Source organism: Microcebus murinus, chromosome 5 (genome assembly GCF_040939455.1).
Source record: "Microcebus murinus isolate Inina chromosome 5, M.murinus_Inina_mat1.0, whole genome shotgun sequence".
Lineage (NCBI taxonomy): Eukaryota > Metazoa > Chordata > Mammalia > Primates > Cheirogaleidae > Microcebus > Microcebus murinus.
In genome coordinates, this window is record NC_134108.1 from 66,034,450 (window position 1) to 66,062,125 (window position 27,676).

At 40.1% G+C, this 27,676-nt stretch overlaps 3 protein-coding genes across 11 annotated transcripts in view; 2 read left to right on the forward strand and 1 right to left on the reverse strand.

Moving 5' to 3' along the window:
• MDN1 (midasin AAA ATPase 1) overlaps nucleotides 1-15,241 on the forward strand; it is a 145,184-nt gene extending 129,943 nt beyond the window's left edge. For both annotated transcript variants that reach the window (XM_020287041.2, XM_020287042.2), the window contains 13 exons: nucleotides 101-262; nucleotides 1,598-1,699; nucleotides 2,559-2,760; nucleotides 4,743-4,913; nucleotides 5,965-6,122; nucleotides 6,800-6,889; nucleotides 7,630-7,745; nucleotides 8,412-8,586; nucleotides 10,735-10,808; nucleotides 10,905-11,019; nucleotides 11,885-11,948; nucleotides 12,692-12,834; nucleotides 13,856-15,241. In XM_020287041.2, the coding sequence (XP_020142630.2) occupies nucleotides 101-262; nucleotides 1,598-1,699; nucleotides 2,559-2,760; nucleotides 4,743-4,913; nucleotides 5,965-6,122; nucleotides 6,800-6,889; nucleotides 7,630-7,745; nucleotides 8,412-8,586; nucleotides 10,735-10,808; nucleotides 10,905-11,019; nucleotides 11,885-11,948; nucleotides 12,692-12,834; nucleotides 13,856-14,044 (1,761 nt within the window). In that variant the 3' untranslated portion in view covers nucleotides 14,045-15,241. The remainder of the gene's footprint in view (nucleotides 1-100; nucleotides 263-1,597; nucleotides 1,700-2,558; nucleotides 2,761-4,742; nucleotides 4,914-5,964; nucleotides 6,123-6,799; nucleotides 6,890-7,629; nucleotides 7,746-8,411; nucleotides 8,587-10,734; nucleotides 10,809-10,904; nucleotides 11,020-11,884; nucleotides 11,949-12,691; nucleotides 12,835-13,855) is intronic.
• A 3,450-nt stretch (nucleotides 15,242-18,691) lies between these two features.
• On the forward strand, nucleotides 18,692-21,315 carry LYRM2 (LYR motif containing 2). Its single transcript, XM_012750922.3, has 3 exons — nucleotides 18,692-18,775; nucleotides 19,749-19,889; nucleotides 20,553-21,315. Exons 1-3 carry the CDS (start codon nucleotides 18,731-18,733, stop codon nucleotides 20,631-20,633), a joined length of 267 nt encoding a protein of 88 aa, XP_012606376.1. The 5' UTR covers nucleotides 18,692-18,730; the 3' UTR covers nucleotides 20,634-21,315.
• Nucleotides 20,703-27,676, reverse strand: part of ANKRD6 (ankyrin repeat domain 6) — a 179,120-nt gene continuing 172,146 nt past the window's right edge. For all 8 annotated transcript variants that reach the window (XM_012750947.2, XM_076003111.1, XM_012750948.3 and 5 more), the window contains one exon: nucleotides 20,703-27,444. In XM_012750947.2, coding sequence (XP_012606401.1) covers nucleotides 26,879-27,444 — 566 coding nt within the window. In that variant the 3' untranslated portion in view covers nucleotides 20,703-26,878. The remainder of the gene's footprint in view (nucleotides 27,445-27,676) is intronic.

The following is a 27,676-nucleotide window of genomic DNA, read 5'->3' on the forward strand; positions in this document are numbered from 1 at the left end:
TGAGGAGTAGGGGGCCTGCTTACTGCAGGGACCCCCCCCCCCAACACACACACACACCTATGAGTCTCAGAGTATTTAATGTTGTGTTTGACTTCTGCAGAAGCAGGAAGAAGGGGAAGTCTCTGACACAGAGGAGCAGGTGCCAGAGGCTACAGAGAGGAAGGAGCATGCCTCCTGTGGGCAGACTGGCGTAGAGAACGTGCAGAGCACGCAGGCCGTGGAGCTGGCTGGGGCTGCGCCCGAGAAGGAGCCGGGGAAAGAGGTGATGGGCCCTCACTGCAGTGGATGGCTGCCTCCCAGGAGCCATCTTCTCCCTGTGTGAAGTCACATTCTGTTGAGCAGTAGTTGGTTTATGTTTGATGTTTTGTTTTGTTGTTGTTGACTTCTAGATTGCATTTCATCCTTTGAGAAAATGATTGTACAGCCGTGTTAATGATGGAAATACATTATTAAAAATGTTAGGCAGTTTCATCATTGAGGGAACATTATAGAGTGTGTTTACATAAACCCAGGTGGTATAGCCTGTTGCTCCTAGGCTACAAACCTGCACATTAGTGAACACTGTAGCCAATTGTAACACACGGTGGGAAGTATTTGTGTATCTAAACGCATCTAAACATAGAAAGGGCACAGTTAAAATATGGTATTATAATTTCATGGGACTGCTGTTGTATATGCAGTCCGTTATGTGGTGCATGACAATATCTGTTTTTATATGCCTCCCAGGGCAAACCCCAGAATATTTGCTACAGGCTACATTTAAGTGATGTGCATAAGAAAATGTTATTAGACTGGTAGTTCTCAATGGGAAAATCAGGTTCATGTTTTTCAAAAAGCCCCCAAGAAAGAAAAGGTTGGATTTAGACTTCATACGGTGTATGCCTCTATTGGTACTTTGCTTTTCCTTGCTCATCACCAGGCTTCTAAATATTTTAATTTAAAAAGCAAAGCACTTTTTCCCTGACCTGGTGGCAATGTGTTCTGATATGGCCATTATTCAAGTTGTTGAGTGCTATAGAAAGGAGAATGTCAGAGAGGACCTGCTAGCCACCTGGGTGATTCTGGACAACTCCTTTAGCCTCTCTGAGCTATATTTTTTATACACCACCACCACCATGATCATTTATTGAGCACCCATTAAGTCCTAAACATTTTCATTACTTTAGCAAAAGTCTTCAATATCCCACAATATCCCGTGGAATAGATGATATTGTTCTATTTTCTCCATTATATGTTTGAGGAAAATAAGCCTTAGTAAAGTTAAATGACGACCTCAGGGGTGTACAGCCTGATGAAGCCTGGTTTCTAATAGAGGTCTGTCCTGCCTTTGGGGTGATACATTCTTTCCATAGACAAGGGACTAATAACCCTTGCAAAGTGAAGGCCACTGAGAGGGTAGCATAGTTGTGTATCAAGATGTTCCTATTTCTGCTCATAGGCCAGGCCTTAGTCATGGGTGAGTTCCAGAGTAGGCAGGAGTGATCATATGGTTCTCAGATGAGAATAAGGATGAGAGACATTGTGCTCTGTGCAGCACAGTGACCAGGTGCTTGTGATAGCTCCCTCACCTCATTCTTTTGTGGCTTCGATTTCCTAGGAACATGGAAGTGGAGCTGCAGATGCAAACCAGGCAGAAGGTCATGAATCCAACTTCATTGCCCGGTTGGCCTCCCAGAAACACACCAGGAAAAACACACAGGTTTCTATCACTCCTTAACTAAACTTAGGTGCAGGTTGCGTATAGAAAAAGATGCTTTAAATGTAGTGGTTTTTTTTAAAAAAAGCTGTCCCACCAGAAGTGGTGGCAGCCTTGGTGAGCAGACCCTGGACTATTGGGTTTTCTCGATGGAATCCTTCACTGGGGCTTCTTCCCCACACCCTCACCCTGTTCCTGCTGCGGAACCTAAGAGCCAGGTGCTGTGTGCTGCTGCCAGTGCCAACCAGTCTTACTCTTTCCACTGTTCGTTGTCTTTTGCTTTTTAAAATTTGTTTGCTTAGCAGGGTATAATTTATGCACATAATAAAAATAAGTATATAAAAACCAATCCTCTAAAAAGCCTACATATTCTATCCCTGTCCTCATGCAATGCAAGGGACTTCCCCAGGTCAAATTGGTGCTGCCAGTTTTTTCTTCTTTCAGAGATATTTTCTGCATGTATACTGTGTGGATGTATGTGTGTGTAAGGGTGTCTTTCTTTGCTTCCTTGCCTTTGTTTTATTTTATTTTATATTATATTTTATTTTATTTTTTAGTTGGTCGATTAATTTCTTTCTATTTATAGTAGAGATGGGGTCTCAGCTCTTACTTGCTCAGGCTGGTTTCAAACTCCTGACCTTGAGCAATCCGCCTGCCTCGGCCTCCCAGAGTGCTAGGATTACAGGCATGAGCCACCGCGCCCAGCCCTTGCCTTTATTTTAGATATAGAGATTGTTCTATATGAGTATATACAAGCCCTATTCTTTTTAATATCTACTTTGAATTCCATTATTGTATGGCTATACTTAAGTTACTTAACCTGTCCCTGGACTTCATGGTTATTTATGGACTTTTCCCACAGAGTTTTAAGAGGAAACCTGGGGAGGCTGACAATGAACGCTCCATGGGTGATCACAATGAGCGCGTACACAAAAGGCTGAAGACTGTGGATATGGACAGCCATGCCGAGCAAAGCCCAGCCCAGCCGCAGGCCCAGGTGGAGGACGCAGATGAATTTGAGCACATTAAACAAGGCAGCAACACCTACGATGCACAGACATACGGTATGTTACAGGGAAAGCTGTTCCTTTTGCTCACTGAGGTTTCTGTGAGAGCTTATGCTTTGTGACTGTGTGCCTGCCAGATGTTAGTGCAAATTCATTAGTACATTAGTAGAGAGAGGAAGTGGTTTTTTAAACTGTAAAAAGTGTGGTTTCGTTTTGGTACAGTGGTATCCATAGCCACATAAAGATGCTCAAGGTTCTAGGTATAAGCTTTCTTTTTCGGAGACCGGGTTTTGCTCTGTCATCCAGGCTGGAGTGCAGTGGCATGATCGTAGCTCACTCAAGCCTCTGATTCCAGGGCTCAAGTGATCTTCCTGCCTCAGCCTCCTGAGTAGCTGGGACTACAGGTACACGCTACCACACTTCTTTTTTGTAGAGGTGGGGTCTCACTATGTTGCCCAGGCTGGTTTCCAGCTCCTGGCCTCAAGCAATCCTCCCACCTCAGCCTCCCCAAAGTGCTGGGATTACAGGCGTGAGCCACCATGCCCAGCCATCTGGGCTCAGTATAAGCCTTTTAAGTGTCTTTGATAACATTTGGCCACATCTAAACCAAGCGTTGATCTCAGGGTTTCTTAGTACTGGAGATTTCTTCATAGACACCTTCAGATAGATCCCTGCAATGATATGCACTGTGAACTTGAAATATGTGTTTTCCCTAAGAGTGAAAAGGGGAGGGAGGAAGTCTAAGCACAAGAAGGTGGTAAGTGGACAGTCTTCTCTTCTGGTTCTCCTGGTGACTTTTCATTGTTTCATTACTAACATGTAAAGTAGGGTTGATAATACCTATGAGGATGGCACGAAAATGATTGCTCTGCAATGGATTGCTTTTTTCTCTCTCTGTTCCCACTTGAAAAACAAAAGTAAAGCAGTAATATAATAGCTACCATTGTATTGAGCTTTTGCTGTGTGCCAAAAATTTTTCTGAGCTTTTTCTGCATGATCATGGACTTCCTCAAATAATCCTATGACCTAGGCTGTCTCCCTTCTATGGGTGAGTGCACTGAGGCCAAAGAAATTTAAGAACTCATCCAAGATCATAATGCTGGGATTCCCATCCCCTTGTTGGTCTTTCTGTGCCTTGTAGTATAGTCTTTTTAAAATTATTGACACATAAAAACTTCCAGGGTACAATGTGATATCCCAATGTATATATTCAGTATTTAACGATCAAATCAGGATAACTAGCAAACATTTATCACTCTTTGAGTTGGGGACATTAACAAATCTGCTCTTCTAGCTATTTGAAAATACACAATAAATTGTTAATTATAGTCATTCTATAATGTTATAGAGTCAACTCTTAATAGTTTACTCACAAGTCAGTAATGGCGGATGGTTTCCATTAGCTGCTTTGAGTCAGATGCCCAGGCGTCTATTCTGTTGTGTTTTTTCGTTTGTTTTTGTTTTTTTTTGAGACAGAGTCTCACTGTTGCCCAGGCTAGAGTGAGTGCTGTGGTGTCAGCCTAGCTCACATCAATCTTAGTCTCCTGGGCTCAAGCAATCCTACTGCCTCAGCCTCCCGAATAGCTGGGACTACAGGCACGCGCCACTATGCCCGGCTAATTTTTTGTATGTATATTTTTAGTTGGCCAATTAATTTCTTTCTATTTTTGGTAGAGATAGGGTCTCACTCAGGCTGGTTTCAAACTCCTGACCTTGAGCGATCCACCTGCCTCAGCCTCCCAGAGTGCTAGGATTTACAGGCATGGGTCACCCCGCCCAGCCTAGGCGTTTATTCTGGATCATTTTCTGGGCATAGCAGTAAGAACCCAAACATCCTACTTCTGTGGTCACACTTCTGTAGGAGGTAGGGAGCCGGTACTTATTAGGCACAGACAGGTGTCCAGGCCACATAGGTGATCAGTGGTAGAATAAGCATTAGTAGAATTTTGGAAGCTAGAAATGACTGAAACCATAGCCCACTCATTACTTTGTTCTGCAAAGACCTAAGTTTTGTTTATGTGTATGCATTTTGTTGGCAGACGTGGCCAGCAAGGAGCAGCAACAGTCCACAAAAGACGCTGGCAAGGATCAGGAAGAGGAGGAGATGGAGGATATCCTCATGGACACAGAGGAGCAGGAGGAGCTCAAAGCAGCAGACACAGAGCAGCTGAAGCCGGAAGAGGTCAAGTCAGGCACCACAGCAACCTTCAGTGAGTCCTGGAGTAAACAGACCCTTTCTGAGTACTCAGTTCTCTTGTATTGTAGTCTACTCTGGTGTTTTGTCCCACATCCTAGTCCACGGCTTAGATGAATAATTTGCCTATAGTAATGTCACTATGTTTTATTTGGGAGCAAAAAGGTGGACAGGTATAGGGGTGGTGTTGCAGGATACCATCCATCAAGTAGACCCCTGAAACTTCAATTCCCAACAAAATCCCATTGGTCTTTTTTAAATGTGTTGAAGAAAATAGAATAGTACATTTACTGCAGCTGGGAAGAGAAGGTATATTCTTGATTATTAGAGAAATGTTTCCAGTTACCTAAAAGTATACAATATTAGCATAAAATGCAGCAAAATATTAAATAGAAGAAAATACATGTGAGAAAGCAACAAGTTTCCATTTCATAGCTAGTCAAGTTCTATTACTAGGAAGTTTATTTTTTAAAAAAACAAAAAGGACATGTATTTAAGCACATTAAAAATAACTTCATCAGCAATAGGATAAATGATGCAAGTTGAAAAGGAATTGCCAAACTCAAAAGACTTTTTCTTTTGCTTCATTCCTGTCCTCCCAGGGTTGTCTGCCCTGCTGTTACAATCCAGAGCTCTGTAGTTACTTTCCTGGATTCAAATCCAGGCTTTGCCTCTCACTCCACAGGTTGAGGCATGTTATTTATCTTTGTGTGAGTTTCCTCATCTGTAAAATGAAACTATGGTTGTTTTTTTTAAATTTTATTTTTTATTCTTTGAAAGTTCTACATGTACTTAGTTTCAAGAATTACAGAGTTTTACAAGTCCTGTTAGCATAAACTGCAGTCTCAAATATTAACATCCACCTTCACCATTGGGATGGGGAGGAGGGGAAATTAGAGAATAAGAACTGGCAATGACTCGTGGAGAAAGAATATTTGGAATCAATGTGTGGAAATGTGTTGAGGAGTGAGTGGTTTGATTGTTATTAATAAGACTGATGGGCAACAGCGAAGGCTCAGCCATTGTGGTGGTGTTATAAGTAAAACTATGTCCTTATATGAAAATAGACTCTGATGAGATGGAGACCCAAACTGTTGAAAAAGAGAAAGACCAAGACTCTAGGACAGACAAATCCCATAAAGAGACAGAAAATGAGAAACCAGAAAGAAGCCAAGAGTCAACCATTCATACAGCCCATCAGTTCCTCATGGACACCATTTTCCAGGTACTAAAACTCACAAATTACTGCTGTAAAAATTGACAAAATATAATTTGTAATTGCCTTTAAAAGTAACATCTGGTTGTTTTAGTGTATCGTGTTCTTAAAAAGTTTTTAGGTATGCTATTGGTGTGACAGGTGTTCCTTAAGCAGATGACACTGTTCCAATAGTTAATTCCAGGGTTTTAGTGACCTGTCCATAATGGCGGATCCCATTTGAGGTCTTTGGCCTCTGGCTCTCATGTCCTACTCTGCTTACCATCTTTGTGTAAGGAACCTTTAGAATGATTAGCAGTTTATGATAGTTAAGTAAAAAGAATCTTTGGTTTAATGCCTGTATGCAGGAAGAGCCATTTAACTGAGTTCCTTTCTTTAATAGTTTGGATAACTGGCAGTTTGGCTTGATCAAAGAATATTTTCATTATTGATGACTTAAGGGTTGTTTAGAATAGATTCATAAATGTTAAAAGTTTCCTTTGTCCATATTGTCTAAGATGGAAAGCAGAAGAATGGTTATCTTGCATCTTTTTATTGTGCCACTGAATTTGCTTCAATTTTGAATCTCAGGGGCATCTGACTATTTACTTTGAGGTCACACTGCAGGGAGGAAAGCAGCCAGTGGTAATAAGGTGGGGGTTCCAATGTGAGTGGGCTGCCTCTTATCTGTGTCTTTTTCTTCTTAGCCCTTTTTAAAAGATGTCAGTGAGCTAAGACAGGAGCTGGAGAGACAGCTGGAAACGTGGCAGCCACATGAATCTGGAAATCCAGAAGAAGTAAGTCACTGGATTTTTCCTAAAATGACTTGACTTTTTTTTTTTTTTTCTTTAAGATACAATAAACTTAATAGGGTCTTAGTTCCAATTACCTTTGTAAAAGGGACCAGGCATAAGGTATATATAATTAGAATCCTTAAAGCCTTAGTCTATCCATTGCTTTCTTTCTGCTTTCCCACTAGCTCTATATCTTAATTAAAATAGAAACTGGTAAGTTTAGTTCCTTTAACTTCTGTTGTATCTATTGTCCTCATCATTCCCACCACATAATATGCATTGAATGCTCTGTCGGAGTTGGCCGAAAAATTACGGGGCTTTGTGTCTAAGCACACTGCTGAATGTGTTATTTGAGGGATTTGCACTCACTTGTCACTTTTACTTTCATGATTCTGAGAACCCATGAATGAGTAGCTGGATCTGCTGGCACCACAATTACCCATTCACATCTCTCTCCCCATATGAAGGGTGCAGGTTATGCTCTCTGTACGTGATGTGAATAAGGCATTGATTTGGTCGTGAAATCTAATAATAAACTGCTTTGTTTCATTCTTTCTCACTTGGAAGTGTGGGTTATGGTTTGGTGGAAAAGGAGACATTTTTAATCACGTGAATTAGATAGCACTTTGCTGAGAGAAGCTTTAAAGTGCTTCTGTTGAGAAAGTTGATGCAGGTCATTTTCTCCCTATAACGATGTGGTTGGCTCTGACATTGTGAGGGTAACTTACATTCTGTTGTCACAGGAGAAGGCTGCAGCTGAGATGTGGCAGAGTTACCTGGTCTTAACTGCGCCTCTTTCACAACAGTTGTGTGAACAGCTGCGTCTCATATTAGAGCCTACCCAGGCAGCCAAGCTGAAGTAAGTCTTCTCCACTGGAAGCCCTCACGGTGCCCTGAAGAGATGGCAGCATCGTCAATTTTGTTGAGTTCAGCACCTAACCACTTATGGTACTGGCTTCTAGGTTGCCAGTACTTCTGCTGTGTAGGCACCAGTATGGTGTCCCTTACCCTGATTTCCTATTGTTGTCTCTACCACAAAAGTTTCTGTGCTGTTTGGTAGGAATGCAGTTTCTCTTGTTTATTACTATTTGATGCTAAAATTGGCTGAGACTTCAGGTGTGTTTGCGGCTCACCTTGCTATATATTGTGTTCCTCACTTGCTATAGGTGTTACTCATCTAGATCTTTTCAAAGATGTGTCCAAAACCATAGTTTTAGAACAGAAAAGAGTCCAAAACTTCATATTCTATGCAAGCATTTTTTCTGATTTTTCAAAATGGATCTTAGCTTTTCTGGAAGGACCTAATTATTGCCGCATACACATCCAGTTTTTCTGGCTAGTGGTCAAGAGAATCCTGGTCCTTAGTCTTCAATTGACAGTGCTTCATCGCACCACTTTCCTTGCACAGGTTATTTGGTATTGTTGGTTTTAAGATATTATTAATATGATTTTTGCCCTTAGGGAAAGTTCTGAGGAATTAGCAGTCACTAACTAATCTTTGCCCTTGTCTGGATAAATTTAATAGAGGAGACTATCGAACAGGGAAGAGACTAAACATGCGGAAGGTCATTCCGTACATTGCTAGTCAATTTCGGAAAGACAAGATTTGGCTTCGAAGGACCAAGCCCAGTAAACGCCAGTATCAGATATGTTTGGCTATCGATGACTCTTCTAGTATGGTAGACAACCACACCAAGCAGGTAAGGAATAGAAATATAGTGGCAATTTGATGGGCCATCTAAATGTTTTAAATATGATATGACAAAAAACAGTTTACCTGTTCTGAGAATATGATATCTTTGAGAAGACCTAAGGTTTAAAGAGTTCAAAAGGCAATTCAGTCTCAAATATTTTAGTCCTTTACTATTCTAAGTTGTTTAAATTGTTTGTTTCTTGAATAGAGATTCTACTGTCTAGTTGCAAAATAAGTAAATCTGACAATATTTATTTTCTAGAAAATGGAACAATGTGGTTTCTTCCCCCCCCCTTTTTTTTTTTTTGTTTTTTACTTTTTTGAGACAGTCTTGCTCTGTCACCTAGCCTGGAGTTCAGTGGCCTCATCATAGCTCACTGCAACCTCGAACTCTTGGGCTTAAGCAATTCTCCTGCCCTTAGCCTCCCAAGTGGCTATAGGCACACACTACCAAGCCTGGCTAATATTCGTATTTTTTTGTAGGTCTGGCTCTTTCTCAGGCTGTTGTCAAACTCTTGGCCTCAGCCTCCCCAAAGTGCTAGGATTACAGGCGTGAGCCACCATACCCCACCTACAATGTACTCTTAACCACTTTGGTATGGCGCTCATCAGCTGCAAAACCTTGCCCACACCGGCAGTCATAGTCCACACGATAGTTTGTGCTGTGCGTTGATGATGAATCCGTTTTCTCTTGTGTGATGAGGAAAGCTTTAAAGCACTGAAAGCTTGTTTTACTTTATAGGCAGCTTTATTTGTAATGTAATTCAGAATAGGTAACATATACATATGTTTTTCTTTGTTTTGTTTTGTATTTTTTTTTTTTTTGAGACACAGTCTCACTTTGTTGCCCAGGCTAGAGTGAGTGCCGTGGCGTCAGCCTAGCTCACAGCAACCTCAAACTCCTGGGCTGAAGCAATCCTGCTGCCTCAGCCTCCCGAGTAGCTGGGACTACAGGCATGCGCCACCATTCCCGGCTAATTTTTTCTCTATATATTAGTTGGCCAATTACTTTCTTTCTATTTATAGTAGAGACGGGGTCTGCTCAGGCTGGTTTCAAACTCCTGAATTCAAACGATCCGCCCGCCTCGGCCTCCCAGAGAGTTATGTTTTTATTATGTTATTTTTAAATGTTCACAATTTTATTTTGATAAATGAAAAATTAGAAAAGTCATATCATCAGCTGTCGGCTAAAGTTGCTGTGCATGTTCATGTGTGGCTACCGAATACAGTCGATGCTCAACTGTGCACATTCATCTGTGGTATCTACTATAGTCAACGCTCATACCAAAGTGGTTAAACTATTAAGACTATGCACAACACAGTTACATCCAAAACCTTCGATTTTTATTTTTTTTCTAAATGTATTCGGGATACGTGTAAGTCTGAAATTATCCAGAGTCAGTCTTCCATCAATTTTAACAATGTTTAGGAGCCTGAATAGGATTACTTACAATATCATCATTATATACACTGAAGAGTGTGTGTTTTTTGCAGTGATGCCATTATACAGCATGAACTAATGAGTGACCTAAAATGTGTATGTTCTGCTGGAATTAGAGTGTAACTTCTGAACATGGGATTATATCCCAGCTCACTTACTACCATGATTTGGGGTAATTTAAGTGTCAGTTTCATCTTCTGAAAAATAAGGACTATAATAATACAACTTTCATATAAATATATATATACACACATATATATACTTCTTACAATAATTATAACCTCATACTCAGAATTGTTATGAAGATTAAATGAAATAATATATTTAGAACATTCAATTTGGTGTTTTTTAGATGAGTTTAAATTCTAAAACTATGCTGTCATTTATGCAAGTGGTAATGACATTTTCTAGTACAGTTCTACAGTGTAATTTTACTACATATTGTTTTAAATTGATTTTTTAAATTTCTTTCCATAAGAGATTACCTTTTATGTAGACAAAAAAAAAAGGAAAGAAAAATTTAAATTTATGAACCATATTTCTTAAGGTCACTTTTACTAATGTTGTCTAGAGCAGACTATTCCTACTAGTGTGATGGATTTTAGGTTTCAACATTTGTGGCTGCTAAAGCCTCTGGATTGGTTGTGAACTATAATAGCCTTACTGATGTTGTTCTCCTGTGTGCCATAGAAAACATAACTTTCTGTTTCACAGCTTGCGTTTGAATCTTTGGCTGTGATTGGAAATGCACTAACCCTCCTGGAAGTAGGTCAGATTGCAGTGTGCAGGTAAGTCCTTTTAGTACCCATTGGGAAAGCTGTTTTCACAACTTATTTTGATCACATGAAAATAACTTGTTTTGTATTTGGTTTTTCTCCTCCAAGTTTTGGAGAGTGTGTAAAGCTGTTACACCCCTTCCATGAGCAGTTCAGTGATTACTCAGGGTGCCAGATTCTACGGCTCTGCACATTCCAACAAAAGAAAACCAAGATTGCTCAGGTATGTAGATGAAATCAAATGTCTTCTGTACAGTTATTCTTAAGCTGATATAGGAGAGAAAAATTTTTTTGAACTCTCCCTCCCCCAAAATGGTATGGACAGATAAAGTTTACAATAAAGAATAGTCCTAAATTTTAGCCTGTGTACTACTAGAATAGAAGCTTACTTGGTATCCATTATAAAACAAGGTGTAGACTTCTTTTTCTCAGTTCCTCAAAGATCATTTGACTTTGCATCATTGGTTTTCTGGCTCCCTGTTTTTTCTAAGCCTTTGGAACATTTTACAAAAACAAACCCACCTTCCAGTATCCTTATCAGATGAGCCAAGCCCTATTTCTTTCCCTTATTTAGCCTAGAGAAGAAATGATGTAAAAATAAAGCCAGTGACTTGCTCAGGATGATATAACAAATTAAAAAAGAGGATAAGACATGTCTCCTGGTTCCTGCTGTAAATACAATCTCTTTAGTTTGCATTGGACATTTTATGTTTTCTTGCCTCTCTTTTGCTCAGTTATTTTCTTGAAATAAGCAGATGTTTGGTTTATTTGAGGGGGTTATTGGCTTCTTATCTCCCATGGGGGGTATTTCTTTTTCTTTGTGGTATCTTCTAGAACTCTAGTGGGATGTATACCAGAGACACGTTTCATCTCTGCTTGAGAATGCCCGTACTCAAGGGTAAATGCCATGTAATGCAAGGATCCTTCTTCCTGTACTACAGGTGGCCAGAAGGGATAGTTGATGGCCTATAAACCTGAGGTGGTTATCTTATAATAATCACTTCAGTGTCAGAAGTAATTTCAGACCCTTTGACATGGGAAGAAAGTTTAAATAGTTTTCTAATTGTCTGGTTCTGGTTCTGGTTTAGTTTCTAGAGTCTGTTGCCAACATGTTTGTTGCTGCACAGCAGTTCTCACAAAACATCAGTCCAGGTGAGCCACATTCTTTCATGTATTAACAAAATGCTTTCCTATTTTCTATATTTAAAAGCTGCTTGCTTCATCTCACTGTACCTGTCACCATGTTGTAAAATGTATGCTCTACAGGAAAAGATACAATCATTTTATAAATAATAGCCATAGACAAGCGTTTTAATTCTCTCATACAGTATACTGCTCTACAAGTGAAGTTGATCTAAATTTGACATTTCCTAAAGCTCTATAGGGAAATTGTGCTATATTGACAGAAACTTATTATGTCTCGTCTTTGACTCAGGCATCCTAAGTAATCAGTCTAATCAGAGGTTCCTTTTGTGTCCAAAAAGCATCAGTTTCAGATCTGTTTAGTTTTAATAGCACAGAGAAAGCTTACATTACATTTGACCTACTTTAGGTAGTTTTGAGTTGTTAAAAATGTATTTTCGGCTGTGTGCGTTGGTTCACACCCAAAATAATAGCACTTTCAGAGGCCAAAGGAGGATCACTTGAGGCCAGGAGTTTGAGACCAGCCTAAGCAGGATCAAGGCCTCGTCTCTACAAAAAATAGAGAAATTAGCCAGGCATGGTGGCACATGCCTATAGGAGGCTGAGGCAGGGGGACTGCTTGAGCCCGGGAGTTTGAGGTTGCAGTGAGCTATGATGGCAACACTACACTCTAGCCTGGGTGACAGAGCCAGACTCTGTCTCAAAAAAAAAAAAATATTTTTATTCCTTTCTTTCTCTCATATGTTCTGCAGAAACTGCACAACTCCTCCTCATAGTCTCTGATGGACGAGGCCTTTTCCTTGAGGGCAAAGAAAGAGTCCTGGCAGCAGTACAGGCTGCCCAGAATGCTAACATCTTTGTAATTTTTGTCGTGTTGGACAATCCCAGTTCACGGGTGAGTGACTACTAAAAGCCACTTTTTCCAGAGATAAAGTAGAGATTCCCTTTAACATTTTCCATTGGAATATACAGCCTGGGTTGTACCATCATACTGGCAATTCCCAGCATTCGTGGTATTCTGTCAGAATACACTTGTTCTAGGCACTTTACTCATCAATCTTCACAATAAGCCAGCGAGGTAGGGGTCATTATTCTCATCTTATAGTGTCTGCAACACAGCTTATAGGTATTGTCTGAGGGAGAGCCAAGACTCAGAATGTTCCCCTCTATTCAAAGTCAGTAAGGGCATTACAGCCTTGATAATGGGCCCTGACCACTTTGAAATGGAGACCAGCTCTTTCCACACTTACATCTCAGCAGGAAGCATCAATTAGCTTAGTGAAATATGCTGCAGGGCAGTTCTGTTCTAGGGGAAGCATTATCTTTGCAGGTCACATTATGCCTTGATGGCAAGGTGAAGATTTAATGTGAATTATTCCAAGTAGAGAATGGAAGAAACCATGGTAGAAGTAGATTTTCTTGTCTGCCCCTTTTCCTTCCTTTTAATTTTATTCTCCTGGAAGGGCCACTCAGAACGGGATCTGGCTGGGCGCGGTGGCTCGCGCCTGTAATCCTAGCACTCTGGGAGGCCGAGACAGGCGGATTGCTCGAGGTCTCTACTATAAATAGAAATTAATTGGCCAACTAATATATATAGAAAAAAATTAGCCGGGCATGGTGGTGCATGCCTATAGTTCCAGCTACTCGGGAGGCAGCAGGATTGCTTGAGCCCAGGAGTTTGAGGTTGCTGTGAGCTAGGCTGACGCCATGGCACTCACTGTAGCCTGGGCAACAAAGCAAGACTCTGTCTCAAAAAAAAGAGAAAGGGATCTGCCCCTTCCACATAATGAGAGTTCTGAAAATTTTCTTTTACTTTGTAATGAAAGCTAGTTTTACATGCAGGAATAAGACATGTAGACTAGCCACGGACATTGATTTCGTTTTCCTTTTATTTCAAAATGTCTTTTTGTTGACAGGATTCTATCTTGGACATTAAAGTACCAATATTTAAAGGACCTGGAGAGATGCCTGAAATCCGATCCTACATGGAAGAGTTCCCATTCCCATTCTATATCATTCTTCGAGATGTGAATGTACTTCCTGAGACACTCAGCGATGCCCTCAGACAGTGGTTTGAGTTAGTGACAGCTTCTGACCACCCGTAGAATAAAGAGAGAGCAATCCAAAGTGACTTTTATGTAAACTGTGGTCAGAATATCCTGGTGTTCCCTTTTGGACAACTGTTTTTGAACTTAGATCTGATTTGTAAAGTCATCTATAGCAGGCATAAAAAAGTTTATTGTAATGTGCATATTTATCTTACATGATCTCAGAGCCTAGAGAAAGCTCTCGGGCTCCCTGCTTTGCCTAAACTTGGCAGTGAAGGAGCAGTAGCAGCAAGTGTCTGAACTGAGGAAGAGCTGCTCTTCTTCCCTGTCTTGGAAGCCCTGGCCCAAGAGGGGGCCTTGGACACCTGTACCTTGGGAAGATGCTGCCAGGAACCTGGAACTGTTGCAAGCCTTTGGACAAAGGATAAAAGGAAACTGCCCTTTTGTCCCTGCTTTAAGCTCTGCCTTGCCAAGGGTGTACCCAAAAGCTGTCAAGTGGCTGAGACAGCTGCAATCTTCTGGAGAGTCAGAAGATGTGTTTTGTGATTATGAAAGAAACTACCTTCTTTTGGAGGGTAGGAAGTGTGTGGGGGGTGTGTTCTTGTAAAGCAAGTGGACATGGGAGCCCACATAATCTGCAAAAATGATCCTTGGGGCTGTGTAAAAACGAAGTGGCTTTTCAGTGTCCTCTTCACGTTTGCTGCTTCGGGAGACTATGCAATGATGAAAAGATGATTTTTTCCCTTTATTTCATTCAGTGCCATAGTTCCTGTTGTTGTAGTAATTTATTCCTTTAGTTCATTTTTTTCCCCTTAAGGGGAAGAAACATTCCTCACGCTGCTTTCAAGCTGGACTGCGCCAGTCTCATTCTGGAAAAGAAATGCTGTGTCCAGATAGATCTAAGTGGCTATATCTTATTTTTTCCAGTCAGAATACATCAGAAGTTTTTAAGCAATTTTTCCTTGGCCAGAAAGCAGTGCTTGAATACTTGAAACTGTGTGCTGTGTTCTATTTAATGTTCTTTTGTAGGCAACATGCTTACGTGCCATGATGCAATCATCTTTTCCCATGTCTGTTTTCAAGTTACACTGTGAAGTTTGCCACCCTTTTGAGGTGGTCATCAAAGACACAGATTGCTTGTTTAACCAAGTGTCCTAAAGCATGTACTTGAAGTTATATCATTATTTTTTATTCTGAAAAGCTATGCAGCTTATATTCTAAAAATTATTAAAACATATACCACTGTTTATGTAATTTGTGACCATTCTTAATGAAATGTGACAGGAGTATAAAAGGTATGCTAGGGAATTGATCTCTGCTAGATCAGTCAGCTCTCACTAGTTTATGCTGTGCTAACATGATCCCATAACTTCAATTTCTTACTCGTGTTTATGTCCATGGTGGGTGAGTTGTACAACATGCTGGCTTTGTCATAGAGGGAAAAGGGTGAGATTGGGGAACCATGCAATGACTCAAATTGGCTGAAGACTTCTATGGGGCAGGAAGTTTAATCTTCCAAGCAGGGTTGAATCTGGTAGGAAAAGACAACATGACAGTGGTACAGTTTATCACATGTACCTTTGAGAGGTCTAAGATGGAGCTTCCCAACTGGTATGCCCAGAATGCTTACTGTGGCCCTGGGTTAGCTCATGGAGTCTGGGACAGTTCCAGTAAGCAGGTACCTAAGAGTGCTATTTTCAACTTGTGATGGGAACGGCATTTATAGGATGGGTCAGGAACTGATGGGATTGAGGGTTCTTGACCCAGAGCAGGAAGCATGACATTCTTGAGTCACTTAAAGTTACTGAGAAACTGTGCTGACATTTGTGTACAGCATTCCCCCCTACCCCCAAACTATACCGACTCAAATAGGTTAAGTTGATATTTAAGGAATGGACAGCAAAGTGCAAGTGTTCTGCATGCATCCTTAATAATCTCACTTTGGACAATCTCACCACATTCCTAGCCTTAATCATCTAAGCAAAAAGCCTGCAAAAGTCTCTATCCAGGCATCTAGAAAGGCTCTTTGGTATTCTCAATTATATTCAGATGTCTGCTGGAGCTGTACTTGAGTGATAGACTCTTCAAATGCATCATATTCAAAATGTCACTGTGTTCTAATTCCCCCCAAACCTGTTTCTTCAACCTACCACCCCTCTGGGTTGATCATTCCAGCAGCCACCCTGTTGAGAAACTTAGCTTAACCTATAACATCTGCTTTACTTCCCGCTACCTCTAATCATCTTATCCTGTCTTTCCTTCCCCTCATCTGATTCCACTGCAGCTAGGGCTCTTTTAATCTTCAATGATATCCCAACTAATTGCTGAATCTTTGCTTGGCTTGCTTCATCTTACAATATCCAAGTTCTTTCTAAAATTTGTCTAGCTGGAAATCTCTTCAAAGTTTCCCTGCTGTGAGTACGGTACTATTCAAACTTCTTAGAGAACATGCTCGTAGGTCACAATGACTCTTCTTTCCCAGCATCCCCACCACTGTCCTGATCACAGCAAGCCATAGTTCCTGGAATCTGTCAGAGTTCTAAATTTTGTCTGAAATCCTCTTACTGACAACAGCTTTCTGACAAACATCTAGCCTGGAAAAGCCCTCCAGAAAGAATGAACTCCCTGGGTATGAACCTTTGAGCTGTCATCACTACATGAATTTATAGGTTTTTTTGACCAAAGCAGGAGTCTTAGAGGAGAGAGAACATAAGACTCAACAGCATTACCAGTGTTTAGCATGAGTGAATGTGTCCAGATGGGAAGGAAAAATAGTGTAAAAATGTCTGTTCTCACATATAAGATTCAACACTATTTCGAAATTCCAATAAGGATTGTAAGATGATTTAGAGGGAAATGATATAAAACATTTCTAAAGGTCATATAGAACACTAAATAGATTTTTACAAAAAACTAGAGTGTCCTGCCATATCTGGACTATATATCTAAAACATACAAAGAAATTCAAAACTAGTCTAAGATGAAACAATCCAAAAGTTATTGAGCCCCTAAAAGAATTTACCCAATGCTGAAAAAGTCATCACAAAGCCCAAAAGAAGGAATGAATTATTTAATAAATGGTACTGAAGTTATAGCTTAGTGACTGGAAAAGAACTTAGATCCACATCATGCTTCTGTATGGAGTATTTTAAAAATTAAACAGTAAAAACAAAGTTGGTTACAGGAGATGAAAAGCCTCAAAAAATACAAGTAATTGTATAGAGACTTAAACTTCCTGTATGTGTAAGTGATAAAAAATTAAATCGAGCTAACAGTCCATATAAAACTAGAATAAAAGTCCTCTTCATAAATGGACCCAAATCATGGACAATTCACAAAATCAGTATAACTAAAAATGGCAAGGGATACTTAACTTATATTTAAGAAAATAAATCAGCAATTGTTGCCGATTTTCCAAAATTTGAAAAATATATCGGTGACAATGTGGTCATGGAGTTAGCATCACTCATACAATGCCCAGTTAAGTTCAAAAGAGCTAAGTTCTTATGTGCCAGGTCCTGGTCTCAGTACATTACATACAAAACTGAGGTAGATGCTATTATTTAACTTTGCAGTTATGAAAATGGGCCAAGAGAGGCTAAATAACCAGAACACAGGAAGAGGGAGCACCAGGATTCAGACAGATACTGAATGGACATTTTTGGTTTTAGTACTATTTGGAAAAGTAATATGGCAAAGATTCACTAACCTCACTTTCTAGTAATATAATCATCTAGGTGTGTAGTGTGAATTGTGGGGAGGATAAAACAACTGTGAAGAAATAAAAGCTTGAGGCATAGGGGTGTGGGGTGTTCAGTTCCTGGTTATTAATGATGAAAAAAGTGCTTCAAACCACAGTGGGGCAGCCTGGTTACAAATGACAATCACGAAGACTGCCACTGGGAGAAAATGCTTGTGAGAGACAAGAACCGGATCAAAAGGGGGATAAAGAAGAATGAGAATTTTAACACATTGACTGCCACATTAGAAAAAAAACCTTTTTCCTTGGGGCCACTGTGTTTTATTAGGAAAATAGAAATAAAATTCTGAAAACGAAACGATCCTAATGAAAATTTTACTTTCTGTGCGTGAGTTATATACAATTGTCAATATGAATTGTAACGAGATCAACGAGAGTTTCACAAACCAACTGCAGGGTTTTCCCCAGGGGGCCACCCATCCCGTAACACGTAGGCTGCCGCACTGCCGCTCCCATGCGGCTCCCGAGGCGAAGAGACCTGGGAGAGTTACCTATGCTTCATGAGGCCCCGGGCTCAAAACTAGCGTGCGTTAACTACAACTCACAGGGCAGTTGATGTGTTAAAATAACATTTTAAAACTTTAGTATTTTCAACTACACACGTTAAAAGGCTCGAAAGAACACTAATTTTCTCCCAACCCCCCTAAAAAAACTTGGCTTCCATTTAACGAACTCTTAACCATGTGCCAGGCCAAGCACTGTGCTGCCTCGCCGTACTTATTTCATTACCAGAACAGCTCTGTGATGCCCTGTAACCACATCTTAACTAGGAGAAAACAAAACTAAGTCAGGAGAAACTCCCAGCCCAGAAATATGCAGCTCTTCAACTCGCTCCAAGTCCCTGAGCTTCCATCCCAAAGCCCGGCAGTCAGTCAACGCACAAACCGCCTGCGGTCTCCCAGGAAACCGAGTTCGCCCCGCCCCCCGTGTGCGCCCCCACTTCCGCTCCTGCGCACTGAGGCTCTAGAGGGACGTTGGCGAATATGGCTGCTTCCCGTTTACCCCCCGCGACGCTAACCCTAAAACAGGTACCAGCTGCTCTCTCAGCCTTATAGAGAAGCTTACCCAGGTCTGAGCTGCTCGATTCACCACCTCTCCCTGCACCGTACAGAGTGGGTCTCGGAGGTGACCGGAGCCGCTCCCGGACTCCTGCCTCTGTGATTGGCCCCAGGCCTGAGGGTGGGGCTTCCCGCGAGGGGCGGAGAGGAAGCGCGCGGCTTCCTCTTGGCGTGGGCACGTGAGGCTTGGATTTCTTGGCCCAGATGCCCCAGCTCCCGCGGGTCACCTCGGGAGGAAGAGCCCTCTGTTCTGCAGAGCTGTGGTCAAGTGCAAATGAGATGACCAAAGGATTTGAACAAGTTAATTTGGAAAAAGTGCTGTTATTGTGATTACAACTTCTAGAAGACCAGCAGCCCTTTTTCTGCCTGGTAGTAAGCTTTTGATTTTACTGGTTCTGGTTTGTTTTGTTTTGTTTTTGAGACAGAATCTCGCTTTCTTGCCCAGGCTAGAGTGAGTGCCATGGCATCAGCCTAGCTCACAGCAGCCTCAAACTCCTGGGCTCAAGCAATCCTTCTGCTTCAGCATCCCGAGTAGCTGGAACTATAGGCATGAGCCACTACAGGCATGTGCCACCATGCCCGGCTAATTTTTTCTATATATTTTTAGTTGGCCAATTAATTTCTTTCTATTTTTAGTAGAGACAGGGTCTTGCTCTTGCTCAGGTTGGTTTCCAACTCCTGACCTTGAGCGATCCTCCTGCCAGGAACTCCCAGAGTGCTAGGATTACAGGCGTGAGCCAGCATGCTGGGCTGATTTTACTGGTTCTTAGGTTTGACAAAGGAGTAAGCAAACAGCAGATGAACTTCTTGATGCTTTCTTTAAAAAAAAAAAAAAAAAGTTTTTCTTTACCTCTTTTTAAATTGGTGATCCGAGAAGTTGGTTTGCTTTTCCGGGCTGGCGAGTGTAAGGTTTGTAAATTGCCATTTCTCTTCCCCTGTGCAGTTCATGAGAAGGCAGCAAGTTCTCCTTCTCTACAGAAGGATCTTGCAAGCAATTCGGCAAGTTCCAAATGATTCTGATCGCAAATACCTGAAGGACTGGGCAAGGGAAGAATTCAAAAGGAACAAAAGTGCCACAGAAGAGGTGAGAAACAAGATAATGGTGAGGACAGGCCCTGACTCATTGTATTGATTGAATTTTTTTTTTTTAAGTTTAGCAGACATCTTGGAATATAAATGTCACTGAGCTGGTATATCTTGATCGTTTTTGTAATATGACTGATTTTCCACTCACCTAAGTGATGTTTTAAAATTTAATATTGCTGTATCTGCTCTTTACATCATCACCTGACTTTTATGCTGTACGTTTCATATATATTTGGAAAGCTTTTGTCTTTCCTAATATGCAGTAGTTCAAATTCCCAGTATGGGTGTTTTTTTGGGTTTGTTTGTTTTTTGTTTTTTGAGACAGTCTCACTCTGTTGCCTGGGCTAGAGTGCCCTGTAACTCAGAGCAACCTCCAAATGGGCTCAAGCGATCCTCCTGCCTCAGCTGGGACTACACGCATGAGCTACCATGCCCGGCTATTTTTTTTTTTCTCTGTTTTTAGTAGAGATGGCATCTCTCTCTTGCTCAGGCTGATCTTGAACTCCTGACCCTCAAGCGATCCTCCCACCTCAGCCTCCCAGAGTGCTAGGATTACAGGCATGGGCCACCGTGCCCAGCCTGGTTCTTGATTTTAACAAATAAAATGGTAGAGCTTGTTTAACTAGGTAAGACAATAACCAGATTTCATTCTCTTCTGCAGGATACGATTCGGATGATGATTACTCAAGGCAATATGCAGCTCAAGGAGTTAGAAAAAACACTTGCTTTAGCAAAATCTTAACGATGGCATTTTGAAGGATTTTAAAGTTTCCGTGCATTTTGTTAACTTTGGGCTTAACAATGGGCAGCCGGAAGCCAAGTCTTGCTGTTTCTACGTACAGTATTTGGGCAAAATATCAGAAGATGGAGCAAGGTTATGTCAGAGAGAGCAAAGGAAAGCACATCAGAAAAATTGCCTTAGTGCTGAAAAACACCCCAAGTTTTGAAAATCTTTGATACGACAGCAGTTTTTGAAAGAAGCATAAACCACTATAACAAATGGCTAGTTAGCACATGAAAAGATGCTCAACACAGTTATTTATCAGGGAAATGAAAACCAAAACCACAATGGGATATCACTTCACATCCACTACAATGGCTATAATTAAAAAAATAGCAAATGTTTTCAGAAATTGGAAGCCTTTCCATTGCTGGTGGGAACATAAAATGGTGCAGCCATTTTGGAAAACAGACTTATTTCCTCAAAAGGTTAAACATAGAACCATATGGTTTAGCAATTCTAGGTCTATAACCATCATTTGGCAATAAGAAGAAATAAAGGACTAATACATGCAACATATGAACTTTGAAGACAAATAAAAGGAGCCAGTCACAAAATATCACAAATTGTATTATTCCATTTACATGATCCAGAATAAGCAGAAAAATTAGTGGCTGTAGGTGGAATAAAGAATAACTGCTAATGGGTGTGTGGTTTCTTTTCAGGGTGATGAGAATATCCTATGGTTAGATTGTGGTGGTGGTTGCACAATTATGACTATACTCAAATCCATTCAACTGAACATTTTCAATGTATGGTATATGAATTATATCTGAATAGAGCTGTTTAAAAAAACTGTAATATGTAGGACTGGGGGTATACTGACTCCAAGAGATACCCTAGAACTTTCTTGAGGAATCCTTCTCCACTATCGGGGTTGTTGAGGTATGTTTTTCAGATGTGTCATGGTTTGATAGACTTTCCAAAATGATCATTACTGGGAATGTGGATCTTCTTTGGGAAAAGAAAAGAAAATAGCTTAATGAACACATTGATGCACTTACCAAAAAGAAGAGGGAAGACTTTAAGCAACTCCTGGATGAAACTTTTGTGAATACCTTAAGCTCCATGTAGAAAGAAGTAAAAAAAATCCTTAAGACAGACCTTCAGTGCATTCGGTTCTCCTCTAGTGACAGGAAAAAATAAAGAGAACTTGAAGAATACATGAGAGACAAATACATCACAACCAAGGCTGACTTCAGGATTCTTTTGAAAGAAACCAAATTTATAACATAATTCATTTAGCAAAGCTTATAAAAGATGCTGGGATTGGCAGTCCCTCAAACTGAAGTTGTCTGTTCACCAACAGAACAGAACTAAAAAGCCAATCTAAGAATCTGCCCAGCACCTGAAAAATGTAGGCAAAACTTTGTAGAATGATAAAATGGTATTCAGCAGTGGGCTATGTGCCAGAAGAGAGGCATGAACTAATGGTGGCATATGCTGATGACATGCCAGCGTCGACCACCACTTCTGAGAGCCTACAAGACTAATTCTGAGGACTCTTCCATGAGGGCAGTCTATTAATTCAAAATGCTTGCATGAGCCAATTTTCAGGTTTTTATATGTATTAGTCAACCTATATTGCAAAAAGATCTGCAACAACAGAAGCATTTCTTGAACAGAGACCACTTTGGAAATATTTTTGTGTTACATGACTGATACACTGTAAGGCGTTCTCTAGTAAATCTAAAACCCTGAAACTAAAAAAATCATTCTTTTATGAGTGTGAAAGTTGGTCACTTTTAGTGATGTTCTTGACAGTGGTGTACATGGATGAGTTAATGGAATAAGCATATGTGGTTTGAATTTGCAAGATGCAGTATCACAGACTCCAAGAAAACCTAAGTTCGGTTTGTTTAATTTTAAAGCAGATAAAACCCTAAAAATTGAATTATCTTTCAGAGGCTAAGATTACTGTGAATGATAAATACACTTTTACCTTCATCTCTAAAGAAGTTTATTTTGTTCCCTTATATACTTTGATTATCCCTTCTGAAGTCTTGTTTAGCTTAAGAGCTTTATTTAGCAATTTCTTCTAAAGTAAGAACCCAGTCATTAAGATGTTGGCCAGAGTAAAGCTCTGGTGAAACATTTTATTCATCATGAAGTGATTGTTATCAGCATTCTGGATCAGACAACAAATTACCTTCCTGGGTATTCCCTGAAAACTGTACTCCTGTTTGAATGTTAAACTTTTGTTCCTAAAGTTTAATTTTCAGATGTTTGTTCAGTTTATGTATTTGAGCAATCTTTTTATATTAAGGTTTAAGTACAGAAGCTTTATATAGCATAAGTGGCTAAAGCTATGCATTATATAACATTAATTGTCCCTGTGCCATCAGGTTGGAATTTTTAAGTTCATGGTACAAGCACTGCCATGGACGTGCATGCAGGGAGACAGATGATTTTCTGATAATTACTGAAAGCAGGACATATTCCCTGCTGTTTGTGTTATTGTAGTCATGCCAGTGGACACTTGTAAGAGAGCTGGAGACCCAAGTTTACCTAAACCATCTCTGTTAATGGAGTAAGGAAAATGCTAGTAAAAAAGGGAAGTAGCCTACCTGTACTTTGAAAAAAAAGTTAGGTTATGTTGAATAAGGACCAAACAAGATCAAAAGCAAAGATCAAAAGTCATTCTGCCAAACTAGAAATCTCCACAAGCTCTTTCCTTGCATAAGTCAGGCATTTGAGAAATTATATCAGAATCACATTAAATTTACTATTTTTGTTTACTGAAGAGAGTAAAACACTTTCTACCTACTCTTATTTGTAGTAAAGCGCTATACTGTGTCTTCCTTTAGTGTCTCATGGATTTAATATCTTCACATCTATTATTAAAGTCAAAGAATATATCCCCTTAAAATTATAAATTAAAAAATTGTTTTATTCATAAAAGATATCCTAAAAAGTCACTAGTTTAAGTGGGTTTGTCATTTAAGTCTTTCTTGATTGGCCTTTATAATCCACACTTCACAATCGTTAATTAGTCTAAAAGTATAATGTTACCTTGGCTTTTGCATATCATTGAACTATTACAAGTGGCACTTTGTCCTTCCCTTTTATCAAGTATTTTCCAAATGGTGAACAGCTTAAACATTTGTTAAAGCTTGCTCCAACAAATCTTGCCACACTACAGCAGTTTTGTTTTGATGCAGTGCACCTGATCTCAATTTTAGAGCAAATATATTTATACTTTTATAGGCAAAAAGTAAAGTGTAGCTGGGTAAAGGCACTCTTTTCAGGGGCCAGAAAATTTGATCAACCACAAATGAAATTATAGACTAAACAAGATATTCACACTTTCATTTTTTTTTTTTAATAAGGAATTTAAGATCCATAGTTTAGAGAACAATGTTTAATCCTTGGAGGAAACACAAATTCAAGGTGATAAAAATATTAAATAGAAGACAACATGCCTCTCAAGTATATCAACATTTGACTCAAAAAAGAAGGTATAAACATGAAAACATCACTTCTTTATTTGGGGGTTCTAAAGTCAAAAGACTGGAACTAGTATATTCAGTCTATCACATAGTATACTCAATGCAATAATGCACTAACAATTAAAAAAAACACCACTGCAATATTGTACAACTTTTCTGTGTTTTACATCTTTTCCCACAGCTATTGAAAGTTTCAGCTTCAATTTGAAACATGACAGGCTATAAATTGTTAATAGTTCTATTTCTTTGGAAAAGTACAATTGTGGCATTTATTTTAGCAGATAGCTAAAAGGGAAAAATATAACACTGACCTGTAGCTAAGTTCTGACAATGCCAAGTAGCAAAAACACAGTTGAAAGTAAAAAGCTATTGCATTGGTCTTAATTGACCACCTCTCTGGGTTAGGAGGCCAACCCTGTCCTATTTCTTTGTCTCTATTGGTTTTCTCTTTTATGACAGACCTCCAAGAGGCAAGATTCACGTAGTGTGTCAGACTAGGTCCATTCAACCTTTCTCATTTCCTCTATAGTATCTTAATTTTTTATTTTTATTTATCTTTTGGAGATGGGGTCTGCTCTGTCATCCAGGCTAAAGTACAGTGACATCATCATAGCTCGCTGCAGCCTCTAACTCCTGAACTCAGGATCCTCCTGCCTCGGCCTCCCAAGTACTTGGGACTAAAGGCATGCATGACCATGCCCTGCTAATTTATGTTTTGTAGAGACGGGATCTTGCTAGTGCCCAGGTTGGTCTCAAACTCCTGGGCTCAAACTATCCTCCTGCCTCAGTCTCCCAAAGCCTAACTGAATTTTGACAAAAGTATCCAGTTCACTATAATAAACTGCCTGTTTCTGATGGGTATGAGGTATAATCAAAGTACTCCCACCAAAGCACTCTATGGTCTAGACTTGGTAATTAAAGTTTGTTTTCATTTTCAGCATTTTTGTCAAGGATACCTTGAGGTAACAGGAGATATTTTGATAAGTGAAAATAACTCCTGCTTGAAACATGACTTGCTCAAGTTCTCAAGATTTCATCTATTCTTTGAGTATTAGGTAGTTCTCAATAAATTGATGTATATTGAGGAATGACTCTAAAGAGGTTACTGATATCCTGTTTGGGAATAGATTTAGAAAACTCAAGGTACTATCCAGCTCTACAATTCTGTGATTCTGCATTAGGAACAGGAAAATGAAAACAGGAAAGTCCCTCTATATTAGCGATCCAGACATCCAATGAATGTCTCCAGGGAAAGGACTATCTACATAGTAGCTGAGGAACAAGACAAGCTCACAAATACACAAAAATCAACTTGAGATAACATCAAATTTATTCCATATTCAGTTTCTGTAACAATGACATACATCTACTGAAATAATACTTTTTTTTGGAATGTCTGGATCCATGGATTGTCACCCTAAAAAAACCTAAAACTGAGCTTGACAAAGGGACTAAAACATACTTTTTCTTGGTGTTCCCATGTTAAGAAGTCATCATTTTCTCTTTGGCTCAATGGGCAGCATTTCATTTGTAATTTTGGACAATAGTTAGTAGGTTCCAGTCTTTATAGAAATAGAAGTTTCTATGCATACATGGGCTTTTGAGGAGCTGAATATAATCCCACACTCCAAGGGACAAGACGTTTGTCTAAAGTTCCAACATATCCAGGCTACTTTTACAACTTTGTTTCTGTGTTTACATTTCATTATGGAGCAAAGTAAAGTCTTCCAGGCTTCACAAAGCTGGGGAACAGTGGGGCCTAAGTCAAGTTATTGAATAATTTATCTTAACAGAGTCGCTCACTGCAGAGCAGTGGAAAGCTTTGGAGGTTCTTCAAGGCTAGAACTCATAAAATTTAATACTTTCAATAAATTTATTTTTCCACTATTATGCAAAAAAAAGAAATAGCCTTATTTCTTTATAAAATTGAGAATAATCTCAAATTCAGAAAGGTATTCTAAGATAATTGAGTTTGATTAGGAATAGGTTATTTCAGGTAGTTGTTACATGAATGTTTTCAATTAATCTGCTTTAAAATAACTGATTTTTGGCTAAAAAGATAAAAATGATGATCAAATGATTTGAACCTTGCTCACTGGAGCTCATTGTCAACATTTCCAGTGCTGTTAGCAAGTTATTCATTATTTAAATAAGGTGACTTTTCAAAAAATTGTAAGATATAATGTATTTTGTGACATCATGAAAATCTTTCTCCTCAAAATCTGTTAAGTTTTCACCTGGTTAAAATGTCAGCATTTTAAGAATTACGAATTTGAGAAAGGGTTTAGCACATCTCAGAGTTAACAGCTCTCTTACAGAAAGACACTTGTCTAGGCACAGCAGGTGAGTTCACATTTATTTGAATGACTACTGGAGTTCACAAAGGGCTGATTTTTGCTGACTTTTGACTTATATTATTTCATACATCCTGAATTTTGGGGTTTCGGCTTACACATCATTCAATTTCTTAGAGCGGTTTGCTTAATCTGAGCTTTTGAACTTCAGATGAACCTGGACTGAAGTTTAGAGTTTGTAATGAAACCTGAAACTAAGCAAGCTTCCCCTAGTTCTAGTTAATTGTTGAAGTCTTCATAACTTCAGGGCATAGGAAGCATGTATCTGGCACATTTTAGAAATCAGTGATTTTTTTTTTATAGGCAAGTCTGCTTTGTACACAATAATCAACTCCGTGGACATACTATTCTACAGTTGCAAAATCAGAAATCCTCAAGGATCCTTTCTTCCACTTTCCAGGTGCTAATTTTCCTTCTGTACCCTCGTCCTTAGTTTAGCAAGTTCCTCTTCTAAACTTTTAATGTGTTCCTTCAGTGTAGCCTTGTCTTGCTGGGCTTTCTGACTGGCTTGGCTTCGTGCTTCCTCAATCTTCCTTTCGTACCACTTTTCCATCTGGGTGGAAACAGCCTCGAAAAAATACTGGGTAAGCTCCAGAGCTTGGGAGGTGTCCCGAGTGTGAGGGGCAGTCTGCTCACTGCCTGCTGCTGGTGGCGGCTGCCCACAGGCGCTGCTGGCTGCCGGCTGCTGGGCTCGATGCCTTGTCTGCCCACTTTTCCCAGACTTCTTAGTTTGGGTGCCTCTGTTGACACAGGGCCCAGCCTGATCACACTTGGCTGCCTCGTTCAAGGGCAGCGAGGCTGTCTGGACCTTGACGTTCCTCAGACGGGAGCCAGTGCAGTCAGAGGACGACAGCTCCTGCTGGAGTCTGTGGGGAGCAGTGGCGTTGGCAGCCTTTTCCTTGGGCCTGACCACCTGAGAGCCGTCAGAAGCCGCCACTGGACCTGCAGTCGCCACTGACTGATCCACACCTGGTTTCAGAGGGAAAACAGACATCAGAGCGAATCCACATTCGCACAGTCACATGGCTGTGGGTTGGCGTGCGTTTGAGAGTTGCAGGAACCCTGTAAACCAACCAGCTTTCCCAACCACCCAACGTATGTAACCTCCCCTCTGTGGTTTTACTCACCTTTCTGTCCCTCCCCCCTTCCACTTCATCTCCCCTGATCATTTTGCTTTATCAGGGTTTTCATGAATTCTGTG